Below are 11,695 nucleotides of genomic sequence, written 5' to 3'. Positions count from 1 at the left end.
CTCCAAGTTTCGACCCGAGGGCTCAACATATAAATAGAGGGGCAGGGCTAGCACCCAAGACACATCAAGAAACACCAAGCCGTGTGCCGGCAACCCCGTCCCCTCTAGTTTATCCTCCGTCATAGTTTCCGTAGTGCTTAGGCGAAGCCCTGCGGAGATTGTTCTTCACCAACACCGTCACCACGCCGTCGTGCTGCCGGAACTCATCTACTACTTCGCCTGTCTTACTGGATCGAGAAGGCGAGGACGTCATTGAGCTGAACGTGTGCTGAACTCGGAGGTGCCGTGCGTTCGGTACTTGGATCGGTCGGATCGTGAAGACGTACGACTACATCAACCGCGTTGTCATAAACGCTTCCGCTTAGCGATCTTCAAGGGTATGAAGATACACTCCCCCTCTCGTTGCTATGCATCATCATGATCTTGCGTATGCGTAGGATTTTTTTTAAAATTACTACGTTCCCCAACACCTCGCGTGAGGGGAGACGGATCCTCTGACATGCAGGAGGCAAGTCAGGGGGGCTACAGTGTCCTATGTGTGTAAAACATTCAAGGAAAGTTAGAGAGATGGCATTGTTCACTCATCACTATAAATTCACAGATTACCGTAGATAACCATTGCACACGTACTCATTCTGTTAAATTGCTACTACCTCCGTCCTGGTTTATTGGTCCTCATGATATTTTGTGCCAAATTTTGACCATAGATTTAACTAACGAAATGTTCGTGCATGTCACCAAAAATTATATCATTGAAAACTATGTTCAAATACGAATCCAACAATATAGTTTTTACTGACATGCATTGACATTTGGTTAATTAAATCTTTGATCAAAATTTATAGTCTTTAGGTGTTTTGTACTCGATAAATATCCGTGCGTAATAAACAAAGAGCAAGATGTAGGATATTACCTCCTCTGTGAGAGCCCAAACATAGGTAACATCCTTGTCCTCGTTACCAACGTGCCAAGTCGTCTATCTAGAATATGCTACCATGGGATATGACGGATTTAACTCTGCAATATTGAGCCAAGAAAAAAAGAGGTGAAAACAATTTCTAGAATTAAATCCAAAGAAGAAAACAGGAGAAAATAAATTTCAGGAAAAATCCAGAGAAACCAAAAGGTGAAATTTGTTCTATGACACCATGTCCGCGAGTGAAATTTGTTCTACCACTCAACAATCGCAACAAAGTATTTTTGTAGGAGGACGTCAAATGTCTTAGCAGGGCTCTAGAGCAAACATGTTGCGTTTCTAGGGTTCATTTTTTTTTTGAGGGGGTATTTCTAAGGTTCATAAGGTAAATACACCCGGACGGGCCAGGCGAGCTCTCAGCAGGCCTGCACCGTTGTGGAAGCGTTTAGAAATAGCAGAGCCCAAGTGTCGAAGAGATGGGCCATGGGAATTAACGGGCCCAAGTGTCGTGGGCCGGCAAAACCAAAAAATTCGCCGTTGCCGGGGATCGAACCCGGGTCACCCGCGTGACAGGCGGGAATACTTACCACTATACTACAACGACTTGCTAGCTACTCGTTGCTCAACTAAGATTACTTAGAAGTGCTGACTACCCATAAAACGTTCTCCATTGCTGTGGTTCAGTTTTTGTGCGTGCTCCACACCACACGGTGGTTACATGTTCCGGAGTAAATCGTCTCTCTTGGGCGGCCCAATGAGTGAGAGGGACAATGCTCAGGAAAGAGGCGACACTCGCATAATTTCGATCAAACATGGAGAAGCAATGGCTGCGGAAACAAGCAGAGCGAGGATCTTCGGCCCCAGAAAGAAAAACATGGCTCGGTGTGGCCTCAAGGCTCAAGCTGACTGTTGCAGCCTTCGACACGCAATATTCGAGTTCCACGGCATGGTCTCGTGTCCTGGTGTAAAGTTCTAGCTTTGTCTCACAAAACCTGGATGTCGGCATGTCACGGGAGGACGAGAACACTCTAGATGAATATGATTCAGTATCTCTCGATGAACCCGACACTTTTATACCGCCAGAAAACGAATCTTTGGATAACTTTTGTTGTTTCCAGATGATAATTCAGATACACTTGTTACTAACGAAGCCGGTGAGTATTTGGAACCTTTGAAAGGTGCGATGTCACGGGAATTGATTCTACTACCACTCAACTTTAATCCACTCACTCCATATTCTATGTTGATATCTGTGCCCCTTCGTACATCTTTCAAAAAGAATCAGATGTACATCATTGCTCATGTGTTCTACATGCATGCTTGTTCTTTCTTTAGTTGGTAACACTATTTTTTTCACTAGAAAATGATTATATCTCTCATGAGTGTTTGCTTATTGGGTTTGTTTGCCTAGTTAAATGAGAGGGCCACCCCCTAGGGAAACTATGGTAAATATTTCAGTATTTTTCAGCAGGATTATACCAGTGCATTGATTATTTGAGTGTGTTTGTTCGTGTTTTATAGCATTATATATGAGGTTTTGAATTATCCTCTTTTTTATAATTAATCAAAGAGTGTTTATGCAATAATTGTGATGAACACTACAACTCGTTATTACAGTTTACTAAACAGGGTTCCCCCTACCTTGCACGTTGGATGGTCAACGTGCTTCTCCATCGCCTTTCTTGGCAGCATATCTGAATGGTGCTCGGGTGTCCTCGGTCTCGATAGACCACTAGGATAGTTGCTTCTGTGGATGCCGACAAAAAAATTGAGGAGGGGCACCATCTTCGGCTGGGAGAGAAGGTTTCGATGGGAAGAAAACACGTCCTTATGGATTGTGTCGTGGGTGTCGGATAACCGATATTCCCTCGCATGCGGTGCCTGTCCTTGGCATAGAGCGGATATCAACGTCATTGGCATCGTCCACTTTGCTATCATCGGCAAGGATGACACATAGGACAAAGAGGAGAGGTCAAGTGACGAGTGTTGCATTGTTATGGAGGTCACAACCGTCATTCTCAAGCCAAAGGGAAATTCAGTAGAGGGGTATTGGTTGACAGGGAGAAACATGAATAAAAATATGGGCGAACAGCTACAAGAATTCTAGGAGAACATCGAGTACCTCACGCCGACATCCTGTGTCTGGGAGTGGAGCCGCGGGTGTCTAGTCAATGAGGTAAGGTCATTGGCGTATGATGGTTCACTATTTGTATGCAGAAACCAGGAATCATGGCCGGTCGGAGCATGTTGCATGGTGTCTTTCGTCTCCTTGCTGGGAGCACCTCACATTGACTTCGTGGCGTTTGCTCGCTCCAGCGAGCAAACTGACCAACACGCACAACTCTCATCCTACACGCTTTTTTGGGAGCGGTAGGGTGAGAAGTGGGCTCACCACGTGGGAGGGGGCGGGGCAATTTAAACGTGAGGACGGGAGGTCTTGTTGTGGTGTGCAGGCTCACATAATAATCTACAGGTAAATCTTTTTTATAACGAACAAACCCACACGCCAGTCTCCTCCTCTCCTCTCTTTCTCTCTCTCCTCTCTCCCCGCTCTCTCTCTCTCTCTCTCTCTCATCACACACGTTCCCCCTTTCCCTCGACATCCACGCCGACTGCGCTTGAACCACCCATGATTGAGCGGTGGATCATGCGTTGAGACAACCGCGTGGGCTCCTACTGTGTTTCCATCCATATCTGGAGTCCTAGGTGTGGGCGACCAACCGCATCCAGATTTGGAGTCACCGCAGTTGGGCGACCAACTACATCCAGATCTGGAGTCCTAGGTGTGGGCGACCAGCCGTTTTTCCCAGATCTGGAGCCAACATGATGATTGGCGATGGAGGAAAGCAGCATACTGTCTCTGATGGCCACGTCTTACCATAGCTGGCATCAGAGAAGGTAGTTGTTGCCTCCACTTCGCCCTCCGCTATCAACATCGAAGAAGGTAGGGGAAGAACTCGCCCTATCTTTTTCTAGAAAAATTAAGGTAAAAGTTAGTTGATCTTCGAGTTGTGTTTATTTTACTTAATTGAGGGAAAACACTAGACTTGTATATTACCATAAACTGATTGCAATCGTTAGACAAGGGGGCATTAAGTATTGATGGGACACCAATTCCCTCAGAAAAAAAGTATTGATGGGACACTAGCCAACATCCCAAAGCCACTTTGGAGATTGGAATTCATGCTCCACATTGTTACCAGAAATAGCACAAATGGTGTTACACTCAGCGCCTTTATAAATTTACACAATTGTGTAGCCAGTGAGCCAGTAGCAACCTCCAGCCAAAGACCTTAACCTTCTCTGGAACCTTAGCTCTCCAGATCACATCCCAAATACTCCAATTATATGTCGCACTTGGTGAGCTAGAAGCGGGGGAATTGCACCTGAATTTGAGTTGGGTGGCAAGTTTATAAGCACGTCATCCATCACGTAGAAGGGTGATTTATGCGAAATATCTCCTCTACATCAAAATCAGAAAATAGCCTATGGACAAGGTTAATATTCCATTCATTTTTATCGAGACAATCAACTGGTTAACCCACCTCAACCTTGAGTTTCTAGCGAATTTGGCAACCGGAGGCCATACTGTCTCAGAATCCAGTTGTCTCTCTGAATCTGATTTTTTCGTCCATTAACTATACGCCAGATGATGCCTTCCTTGAGTATCTTAACTCCAAGCCGGGGATGCATACGAGGAAATGACCATGTCCAGAATATCCCACAAGGATAATATTCTGATTTCAAGACTCCGGAACATAAACTATCCGGCTTGTGAATCAGTTTCCACCCTTGCCTTGCCAGGAGAGCTTGGTTAAACATATGCATATCCCAGAATCCTAGAAAACCTCCTCTCTTTTGTTTTATAAGTTGGTACCAGGAGAGCCAATGGACTTGTGGTGTCCTTACTCATCGCCCCACCTAAAGTCCCAGATAAAATTTTCATACTTATCACAAAAGCCCAAGGACATTTGAACAATCCAAAGAAGTAACTGGGAAGCGCTTGAACCACTTACTTGATCAAGACCTCTTTAGCTGCATGGGTCATATAATTTTCAATCCAATCCTTGCACAGTTTTGTGAACCTTTCCATGATCGACTAAAATTCGAGGCAAAATTCCTCCTTCTGGGGTTGGTAAACCCAAATATTTACTCCCAAAAGTGGAAGCCACAACACCAAGGGTGACCTTTATATCTTACTGGACATGGGGCGAGCAGTGTTTGCTAAATAATAAAGAGCACTTAGCCGGGCTAAGAAGCTATCATGTACACCTTTGAAATAGATTTGGAGTGTCCTTCACTACCCTCACCTCTCTTCCTACGGCCTTGAAGAACAAAAGGTTGTCATCAACAAATATTAATTTAGAGACACCGAGGCTCCCCCACAAATTTTGATAGGCATTAACCTCCCTTCCAAGACCTGCTTTCTTAAGATGCTTTCCCGACCATCCGCAACCAATAAGATGGTGCATTCAGTATGTGACTATAATATTCCTTCTCAGCCAGTGAGTACTGCTTATCATGGACCGAATATCTTTCATGTCCAGGACCAAACATCCTGTTGCAGCACTCCCAGCTTAGTGTAGTAATCGGCCAGGGATTTCAGTAGTTCCCTCCGGCGACGGTACTCTTTCCCATATCTACTCATACTGGAAGGATTTCACATTGCTCTGCACCTTGGTCTGTCTCCGTATTGCAGCCATAGAGGAAAGTGACTGGAGCATATGTGTGTACCATTGTTCACTCTGAATAAATCACACCAACCCGACGATGCAACTGCACTTTCAACCCGACGGTCACATTGCTTTTGCCATACTGTTTATTATCGTATGTCCAGGATGGCCCCTTATAGCCCCAATTATGAAGATCACACTAGAACAAGGCTTCTCTGAAATTGGTATTTTTCTCTCGAATATCCAAGCTACTGAGAAGTGCTCATGCTGCCACATCGTCTCATAAAAATCACCTATCATCAACAAGTGTTCATGAGCATCTGGCTTTATTCTTTGAGTAAACTCCAGATCTGACGTCTTCCTTACTCCTTAGGTTCACCATGTAGCCCGACACTTCGGGCCATGGGAATCATCATGAATTAAGACATTGATGTACCTCAGGTCATATGGCATTCTTTTTATTTTAGTTCATTTATCTCAGAACAACGCAACGCACCCTTGCCCTTACCATGATGCACAATACAATTCTGGCGGCCTAGCATCCACCTAAGATTATTGAAACTCTTTTCACATTGCCGAGTTTCAGAAAGTAAAACGATCATCAAGTGGTATATGCGTGCACGAGGCAAACTAGCTCTTCAACTATCCGGGACTGCCCGAGGCCCCAACAGTTCTATATCAGGCGACTCATTTCTCCTGATAGGTGCCTTCCTTATCACATGTCATTCATCGGCAACCAATGGGCCGATAGCTTCCTTACCGCCTAACACACCTATGTTGCTCATGCCACCTCCATTACCCTCACTCATCCCTTCTTGTTCAGACCAGGACCCTTGTAACTAGGTGTCGTCAAAAACTCACTACCAGACTCACTGTCACATCCCATGCATTTACCCAACACCGCCACGATGTTCACCAGTGATTGATCAACTTACTTCCCTGGCTTACCCTTGAGGCTATTCTTATCTTTGTGGTGCTTGGATTTCGTGTTACTGGCTCCAGGGGTAGGGGAGGAGCCTTGTTGAGGTTGACTTCACCCACTTCATTTTCCTTGCTGGCTGCCGGACTCATGGAGGAGGCCTAGCCTTGAATCACCTCCGCCCTCCGGGTTCAAGCCCGGCAAGGGAAGGAACCAAGTTGATGTCGAGTTCTACCCCCTTCTCTGATTTGTACATACAAGCAGCTTTGGAGTGATTGCCGGTATCGTGGACGAGACCTTCCCCACCTCCTGCTGGAGTTGGGAACCCATGACAGCCATTGGTGGTGCAGGGGCTGACGCTAGTGTTAGCATAATCTTGATTGTTTTGTTTGGAACATGATGTAGTTGGTGCTTGCATGTCACGTGGCTTTAGTTCTTTGGGGACTAACCAAAGTCATGTACATGTACTAGTAGGAGTTCACGTGTTTGAGTCAAGCTTGAGTCCAAATATGTAGTATACGATGTGATCTAGGTTAAGTCAATTTCCGTGTAGGACATGGTCTTGTGGGTTGGCCGAGTATATATATTCGCTGACCGGTGCCATGGTCCACGGTCAGACAGAGTTCTCCACCGTGCAAGGCTGCCCAGGATCATCTTCCTTGGCCCGCCATCACCCCATTGGGGGCGACCTCCTCTGACGCGCTCATCGCACTTTTGTTCTTGTTAGCCTGACTCTGCCATGGATGATTTGGGGATCTGAGTGTATGTGTTGTTGGTGGATGTGCGATCTTGTTGTGTTTATACTATATGAAAAATATGAAATAGTTCAAGGGTTTACCACTATCAGTGTAGAACAATCTAAGAATTTGAATATTGCTTGCACTTTTGAATTACAAATGTTGATGAAATTTATTGCGTATCTGTGGGCCCGGAATCGAGGTGGAGACAAGAGCCCAATCTGTTGCGCAACACATATAAATAACATTCGGTGAAAAGAAAAATACAGAACTTGCCTTTTCTTTTCAAATGTTGATGAATTTTATCATGATCGAATTTTCTTGAGGCAGATGCACATTTCGATGGCAATACTGTAGTCTTTGCTCTACTGTGTATTATGTTTATAGTTTCTACAAACATTTTTATTGTGTTTGTATAATTATCATAGCTGTAGTAGTACCAATTTAATTAAAATAGTGATAGCAATTTATATCATATAGTTAACTCAAGTCCATTGCTAAAATTGTTGTCCTTTCATGCTCCTTAATGCAGAATTTGAAGCTGATATCATGCAAAACATCAACCGGAGCTCCAACACCCCCATCTCCATGCACCGTGTCATGTTTGGACCCGAAGGCTGGGCAGACCTACCACATGGATTATTGCACTCCATCATTGTCCTGTTGGGTTCAACTCGTAACCTTCTTGCAGTCATCGCCACCTGCCCTAGCTGGTATGCCGCATTCATGTCAATCAAATCTACCTTAGGCGAGCTCTTCCCACCTGTTATTTTCTGGAACTGTGCCGACCAGACAAGCTCAGCTGGCTCTCACATTGGAAACACATGGGAGCTCATTGATCCTGTATATCCAAGTACCCCGTTGTGTCGCTTGACCCCTCCAAGTATTTTGGACAAAATGGCAGTCGTCAAATGTTCTTATGGTCATGTGATTTTCTGCTACGATAGATCCCTTGTCATTATGGATGTGCTCACTGGCACAACGGTTGCAGCTCCACCTTTCCCATTGAGTCAACTATGCTACAGAACCTTCATATCTCCAGAGGCGTCACCAGATTCATATCTATTTGTCAGCAGCCCGCACTGCCTGTACGCTTGGCGAGTTGGGAGCCCCTCTTGGTTGCACTGCGATTTTCTAAATGCACATTTGATCAAGGAGATGGTGTCCTTCAAAGGCCGGGTCATTATGAGGATGCGTCAAAAACTATACACCGTGCATTTGGCACCTCAGTTTCATGTTGAGGTACTAAGAGTTGATTGCAGATATTATATGGACCCATACGTGCTTTCCGGAAATTTGGTGGCTTGTGAAGACACACTTCTCCTACTTGGTCGTAACTGGGAAGCCTTCTCCATTGACTTCTCAACTGAACCTGCAAAGTATGTGAGCGTGGAAGAGGGAGGCTTGAAGAAGTGGGCGTTCTTCTTTGGCGAGAAACGTACTGGACAGCCACGACTCTTAATGAACCCAGAGAGAATGGGTTTAAGGGGTGGCCTTGTCTATCAGTTGGATGAAAACGCTCGGGTATTTTCATACCCAGTAGATGGCAACCAAAATGAGGAGTTGGAGCCAGAACCTTGTTTTGCGACGATCAATGCTTATCTTGCTCGCAATCCTACATCCTTCGCAGCTTGGGTATGAGATCGTGTCATTGCAGCGCACAGTTGTCTTGTTGTCGTTGGCTGCACTTGGGGACTTTTTGTCGCTATGTTCCTTTTAGTTTCCGCTCCTTTGACGGAGTACATCAAGATTTGTAATAATCTCTGTTTGCCACCCAATGTACATTCCTGGAGGCAAAACTTGTGCTACATGTTGCTGTTTTCGCTGAACCTTGTTAATTACTCCCGTTTTGCATACAAGAGATAAGGGTTTGCATCTTGAAGCAATACTAGCTTCTTGGGTCTTCATATCACTCTTCAGCATTTTTTGTGTGCACCATGTCAGATGTGCCTGGGCTTTTATTTTAGTTATGTGCTTTGTTTGGTCCATACATCTATTTGTAGCTTGATCTCCTTTTAAACAGAGATAATCAAATGCACGCAGAGCTGTTTGCTGAAGCTATGTTCAAATGCAGATCTGTTTGGTTGTCGAACACTCTATCTGCCTAGTTTTTGTTGGTGAAATATAAAATTTGTGCTGAATGCACATATGCTGCTTATATGTTTGTTGGCTGAACTTGCAGTTTATATTAACCTGATGCTATGGACTTGCATCCTCACTCTAATTCTTGGTGACCTTGCAATTCTCCAGCCCAAAATGGCGTACAATGTTCAGTTAAAAAATTGTAGCTCTGCCCAAGCTATGTTCTCAATATTCACATATCCACCCAATGAGACTGTCATATGCTCAAGCACATCACGTGAATAATCAACAACCATAGTACAATTACTCTTAGCTATCTATGTATGAAAGGGAAGTTACAGGCCTAGCCCATGTTATCAAGTGCCCAGGTACAAGAAAACTCCACAATCTGTAATAAATGAGAAATAAAACATATAGGTCCCTTGTAATTGCCGCAGAAAAAAGAGAGGAAAGTACGTAATCTGATAACTTAATCTACACTTCTGTTTGTAATGCAAGTTTCGAAACGAACATTCAGTGAACTACTCATCCTGCGACTGCAACACTGTAGAATCCTCCCACCAAAGCTGTATCAGAAGCTAATCACCAACCCCGCACTCACAGTCGTAAGATCATCACAGGACGTAAAAAGGAAACGCGCGGGGAAGACCCAGGTTGACTCCAATTTCAGGTACCGTCTTCCAGTGTTGAAGAGCTGCAAACATGTCGAACGGTAATAACATTTTTTCCATAGTTGGACTGCAGCCCAAGGTTTTTTAGACTGATAACTTGGGAAGTATATGTGGTTGCTCCTTCCTCCCCATCCCTCCGGGTTCATGCACGGCAACGCCTCGCACCGCTCGTCAATGCTGATAAAGATGGCCCAGTTATCTAACTTGTTCACTTTCACCCACCTTGCCTTCTTGGTCATGATGTCCACTGACTCAAGCTTGAAGGCCTCCGAGCGCATCCTTCTTCCCGCCTCCACAAGTTTGATCAAGAGAAGCGTGTCACCACACACCACTAGCCATGCTTTGTCATTTGCCGAATAGAGATCTTCGGTTTTATCTTCCTCAAACACAACTTAAAACTTCTGAATAATGAGACTGGGTGACAAGTGAATGATGTAGAACCACCCGAAAGACCCTAGGGCATATGTCTTGCCCTTGAAGGCCACATTTTGTTCAATCGAAAAACGACCAACTTTAGGGCTGTGTTTTGTCCAAGAGTCGCTGCCAATGCGCCTGGCCACAGGAACAGATAGGCTCCAGCACCGACAAGGAGATGCGAATCAGCGGATGCAACAGGGGCAGTTAAGGTGACATAGCTGATGCAAGTGAAGTGAACTGACCGGAGGGAAGGAGGACCAACCTTAGCGCCACTGAATGGATTAACAATATGGAACCCATTGTTGTCGCAGAAGATGAGCTGACTGTAGGAGCAGCGCCGAAAGGTCATGCTTCTGAGGTCACTCAACGAAAGAAAACTGCGAGAGGATGAGGTGGCAGCAGGGTCAGCCAATCTCCATGTGCATTTGTGGAATAAAGTCCAACAGTTATGCGAGAGAGACTGTCCACCGTTGGTACGGAGATTGGGGTGGAGGAGCAGGGGCTGGACAGAGGAGCATGGGCTGAGAAGAGATCACATTCACCCCAATGATGACAAGTGGTACCGAAGGTGAGGAGCATAGTAGAGCGACAACAGGTCGGAGCTGGTCGTCCGGGAGCTCTGCCCATCCTTGCGGCCCAGATGAAGCAAAGAGTGAGGAGACAGTAGCAGAACATGTCCTGTTGGCCATTATTTGCACGATGTCGTTCTCCCTGTTCGACACAGCAAATTCAAGAAAAAGGTTAGGCATGCGAAACAAGGTATATAACTGTATAAAAAAGAACAGGAGTTACCAAGATGAGCTGCCAAGATTCTAAAAACATGACTGGTGCGTGCCGCTAGGACATCAACGCCACACTACGTTCTCGTCATACACTGAACTGAACAAAGGTGCTAATCGCATTGAGTTGTTGCTCCAGAGAAGCTCAGAATAAGATCAACAACGATGCAGGCACTGGATATCAATTGTATGGGAAAGTTATATATATGCGCTAGATAGAAAATAAATGTTTGTGCCTAATATTTCTCAAACTAATACTGTATCTGGCAAGTGTAGATACTGAGTGAGTTTCCTTGCAGGGACCGCTCGCTCCCGCGACCCGCCCTAGGGTTCCGCCCCGCCGCCGCCGGCCTCCCTCGCCCCCTCCCGCCGGCGCCGGCCGCCTCGCGCGCGCCCCCCGGTCCCCCCCTCATCTCCCCCTCCCCCCCTCCCCCGGCGCTCCCCGAGGCGGCGGAGCGCCCCCCTGCCCTCCCCCCGTCTCGGTCCTCCTCCTCCCTCTTC

At 45.7% G+C, this 11,695-nt stretch overlaps 1 protein-coding gene, 1 non-coding gene and 1 pseudogene across 2 annotated transcripts; 1 reads left to right on the top strand and 2 right to left on the bottom strand.

Moving 5' to 3' along the window:
- Positions 1–1,448: 1,448 nt before the first annotated feature.
- Positions 1,449–1,520, bottom strand: TRNAD-GUC (transfer RNA aspartic acid (anticodon GUC)). Its single transcript has one exon. It is a non-coding gene; the product is annotated as a tRNA-Asp (tRNA).
- A 1,916-nt stretch (positions 1,521–3,436) lies between these two features.
- On the top strand, positions 3,437–9,106 carry LOC123169538 (uncharacterized). The gene is made up of 2 exons (XM_044587409.1): positions 3,437–3,860; positions 7,778–9,106. The coding sequence occupies exon 2, from the start codon at positions 7,795–7,797 to the stop codon at positions 8,884–8,886; it is 1,092 nt and encodes a 363-aa protein (XP_044443344.1). The 5' UTR covers positions 3,437–3,860; positions 7,778–7,794; the 3' UTR covers positions 8,887–9,106.
- A 792-nt stretch (positions 9,107–9,898) lies between these two features.
- The window catches only part of LOC123170631 (uncharacterized), a 2,841-nt pseudogene continuing 1,044 nt past the window's right edge, over positions 9,899–11,695 (bottom strand).

This window comes from Triticum aestivum, chromosome 7D, assembly GCF_018294505.1.
Source record: "Triticum aestivum cultivar Chinese Spring chromosome 7D, IWGSC CS RefSeq v2.1, whole genome shotgun sequence".
Taxonomy (NCBI): domain Eukaryota; kingdom Viridiplantae; phylum Streptophyta; class Magnoliopsida; order Poales; family Poaceae; genus Triticum; species Triticum aestivum.
The sequence above is the reverse complement of the archived record's forward strand: the minus strand, read 5'-3'. Positions and strand labels throughout refer to the sequence as shown.